At 36.7% G+C, this 3,285-nt stretch overlaps 1 protein-coding gene across 2 annotated transcripts in view; it reads left to right on the top strand.

The window, feature by feature from the left end:
- Positions 1–3,285, top strand: part of LOC106876533 (uncharacterized) — a 152,231-nt gene that overhangs the window by 129,416 nt on the left and 19,530 nt on the right. For both annotated transcript variants that reach the window (XM_014925136.2, XM_014925120.2), the window contains exon 4: positions 800–896. In XM_014925136.2, coding sequence (XP_014780622.1) covers positions 800–896 — 97 coding nt within the window. The remainder of the gene's footprint in view (positions 1–799; positions 897–3,285) is intronic.

Raw genomic sequence — 3,285 nt, 5'->3', positions numbered from 1 at the left:
AAAAAAAAAAAAAAAAAAAAGCCGTTAGTAAACAGTTTATAGCAGAGACTCCATCTAAGAAGGAATTGTATTCCGAAATATCATCAGACTATAGATAACTAAATTACAACAAGTATATAGTCCATTTTTTAAATTATAGTGCATTGTTGTACCATTCAAAACTTTTTATTCTTTACAAACAATACACAATGTTTCAAGCGAACTACAATACTCTCTTGATATAATTATATTTTATTATTATTATTTTATTATAACAGTAATAAGGCGGCAGACTAGCAGAATCGTTAGCATTGCTGGGCAAAGTGCTTAGCAACATTTCATCCATCCTTACATTCCAAGTTCAAATTCCACCAAGGTCGACTTTGCTTTTCATCCTTTTGGGGGTCAATAAATTAAGTACTAGTGGAGTACTGGGGTTGATGTTATAGACTTAACCCCTCCCCTCAAATTTCATGCCTTGTGCCTATAGTAGAAAGGCTTATATTATAAGGCTGTGAATGGGCAAAATAATTTGCATCTGAGGAAAATGCTTAGTAGCATTTTGTCCATCTCTATGTTCTGAGTTCAAATTCCATCAAAGTCGACTTTGCTTTTCTTCCCTTTTGGGTTGATAAAATAAGTACCAGTTGAGCACTGGGGGTTGATGTAATCAACTTATCCCTCCCCTGAACTTGCTGACCTTGTGCCAAACTTAGAAACCATTATTATGTTATAATAATGAATTGTTTTATGATAATAAAGAAAAATAATTAATTTCATGTCTTTATGTTCTTTTTCCAACCATTTTACTTGTCTTTAGCTTACATTGATGTACAGCCTTGTTTGAAATATATTGAAACACTCCCTGCCATGAAAAGCTGTGAAAGCATTATTCTACCACGTGTTGATGAATGCAGGTAAGTTAACTTAATGTCATTAAAACTAGTTGTTGTTCTCACAAGGTAAATCCTGATCCAGCAAGCACATCACATGATCACCCTTCCAAATCAATAAGAGACTCATAGCATCATAACAGGATCATATGACCTGCTAACAACAGCAACTAAATCTCTGTCAAATCATACTCACCTTCACAGGGAAAGGATACATTAGACAATGTGATCTTGGGCTCCATGTACATGGATTAAAAGCAATGGGAAACTCATAGCTAGAATGCTCTTGTTCAGTGGGGTCTACTCAGTCAGAGCTAACCTGAGACTAAACTATATCGGGAACAAAAACAACTCATGATGTCTTTTGGGGGGATATTTAGAACTATATTTTTCATTGTCTTTCTATGTTTATGATACCAAGGATTATATTTGCAGGCAGTTTGGCTGATATTTCTACTAAGTCAAACAACTAAATACAAGCTTCTTTTATCTTAAAAATATATGATTTTTATTGTATGACAAAGAGGAAGTTGTAATTAAATTAAACTAGAATTTCTCCCAAGACAATGGGTAAATGGTCAAACTAATTGAGAGTTGTCTGTTTTTGACTGTTAGGGATAATTTCAAATATCCAAGAACTTTATAAATAAATGTTTTCAGGAGTGTAAGGATTTCATAAAGTTAATCCTTAGCTTGGAACTTTATAATGGTAATGATTGAGAAATAAATTTCAAGACTATATAATAACCTGCAAATCCAATACAAATACCAGGTTGGTACCTGGTACAAATAAAACCAGTAGAAGTTGGAATATGAAAAATGCTTCAAAGAATAACCATGCCACATTGTCCATTATGTAGGTTAACATGGGATGCATTTGGATCTTAGGTAGAGGGATCCATTCAAAGAATATATTGCAGTCTCCACCCAATACTGGTCCAACCAGCAATGAACCTGCAACTTGTTCTCAGGTGTGTGGAATAGGAGGAGCACAAAGGACACACATCCTAGTACCCCAAAGCAGGTCCAGGCCATTATTTAGTACCCTAGATCCTGTAAGCATCACCTTTTAGTTTGTATGAAATTATCAATAGGTTATTACTATGGGACATATATCTGGAAGCTTAAATAAGCTGATACTTGACTTTGTATCTATTTCATGTGGAAAGAAAAAGCTGATGTCATAGCATACCTCTGAATTACTGCATTTACTGGCATATATGACACACTTTTTTCTATTTTCATATCATCATCATCATCATCATCGTTTAACGTCCGCTTTCCATGCTAGAATGGGTTGGACGATTTGACTGAGGACTGGTGGAACCCGAAGGCAACACCAGGCTCCAATCTGATTTGGCAGAGTTTCTACAGCTGGATGCCCTTCCTAACGCCAACCACTCAGAGAGTGTAGTGGGTGCTTTTATGTGCCACCAGCACGAAGGCCAGTCAGGCGGTACTGGCAACGGCCACACTCGAAATGGTATATTTTACGTGCCACCTGCACAGGAGCCAGTCCAGCGGCACTGGCAACGATCTCGCTCGAATGTCTTTTCACATGCCACTTTACAAGTGCCCAAACATTTTCTTGTGTCTAATGCAACTGTATTATTGTTAGGAGACTGAGCACCATAAACTAAGAAGTTAGAAGTGTATAAATCTACAAAGTACAATAATGAAATATTGAAAACAAGTCAAACTTCTGAAAAATTACATAAGAGTATGCCAGGAGCTGTGTGGAGAGGTCACATCATCTCAGTATACTCCCTTCTTCAGCATACATATATTGATATGTCTTTTATATTTTATCTGCTTCAGTCATTAGGCTGCAGCCATGCTGGGGCATCATCTTGAAGAACTTTTAGTCAAATGAACTGACTCTAATACTTTTTTTAAAGCCTCGTACTGAACCACTAAAATACCAAAACTAATTGTCAAGTGGTGGTGGGGAACAAACACAGACACACAGACACACACACACGTACATATGCATATACAACAAGCTTCTTTCAGTTTCTGTCTACCAAATACACCCACAAGGACTTGGTTGGCCCAAGATTGTAGTGGAAGACATTTGTCCAAGGTGCCACGCAGTGGGACTGAACCCAGAACCTTCTTACCACACAGTCATGCTTGCACCTATGTCTTACATTATTTAACAATTCCTTTACTTTTAAGAATTATTTTTATTCTTTTATTCTTTAACTTGTTTCAATCATTTGACTGTGGTCCATGCTGGAGCATTACCTTATCGGGTTTTAGTCAGAGAAATTGAACCCAGAACTTATTCTTTGTAAGCCTCGTACTTATTCTTTCGGTCTCTTTTGTTGAACTGCTAAATTACAGGGACATAAACATACCAATATTGGCTGTCAAGTGATGGTGAGGGGACAAACACAGACACAAACACACA

Source organism: Octopus bimaculoides, chromosome 5 (genome assembly GCF_001194135.2).
Source record: "Octopus bimaculoides isolate UCB-OBI-ISO-001 chromosome 5, ASM119413v2, whole genome shotgun sequence".
Lineage (NCBI taxonomy): Eukaryota > Metazoa > Mollusca > Cephalopoda > Octopoda > Octopodidae > Octopus > Octopus bimaculoides.
The sequence above is the reverse complement of the archived record's forward strand: the minus strand, read 5'-3'. Positions and strand labels throughout refer to the sequence as shown.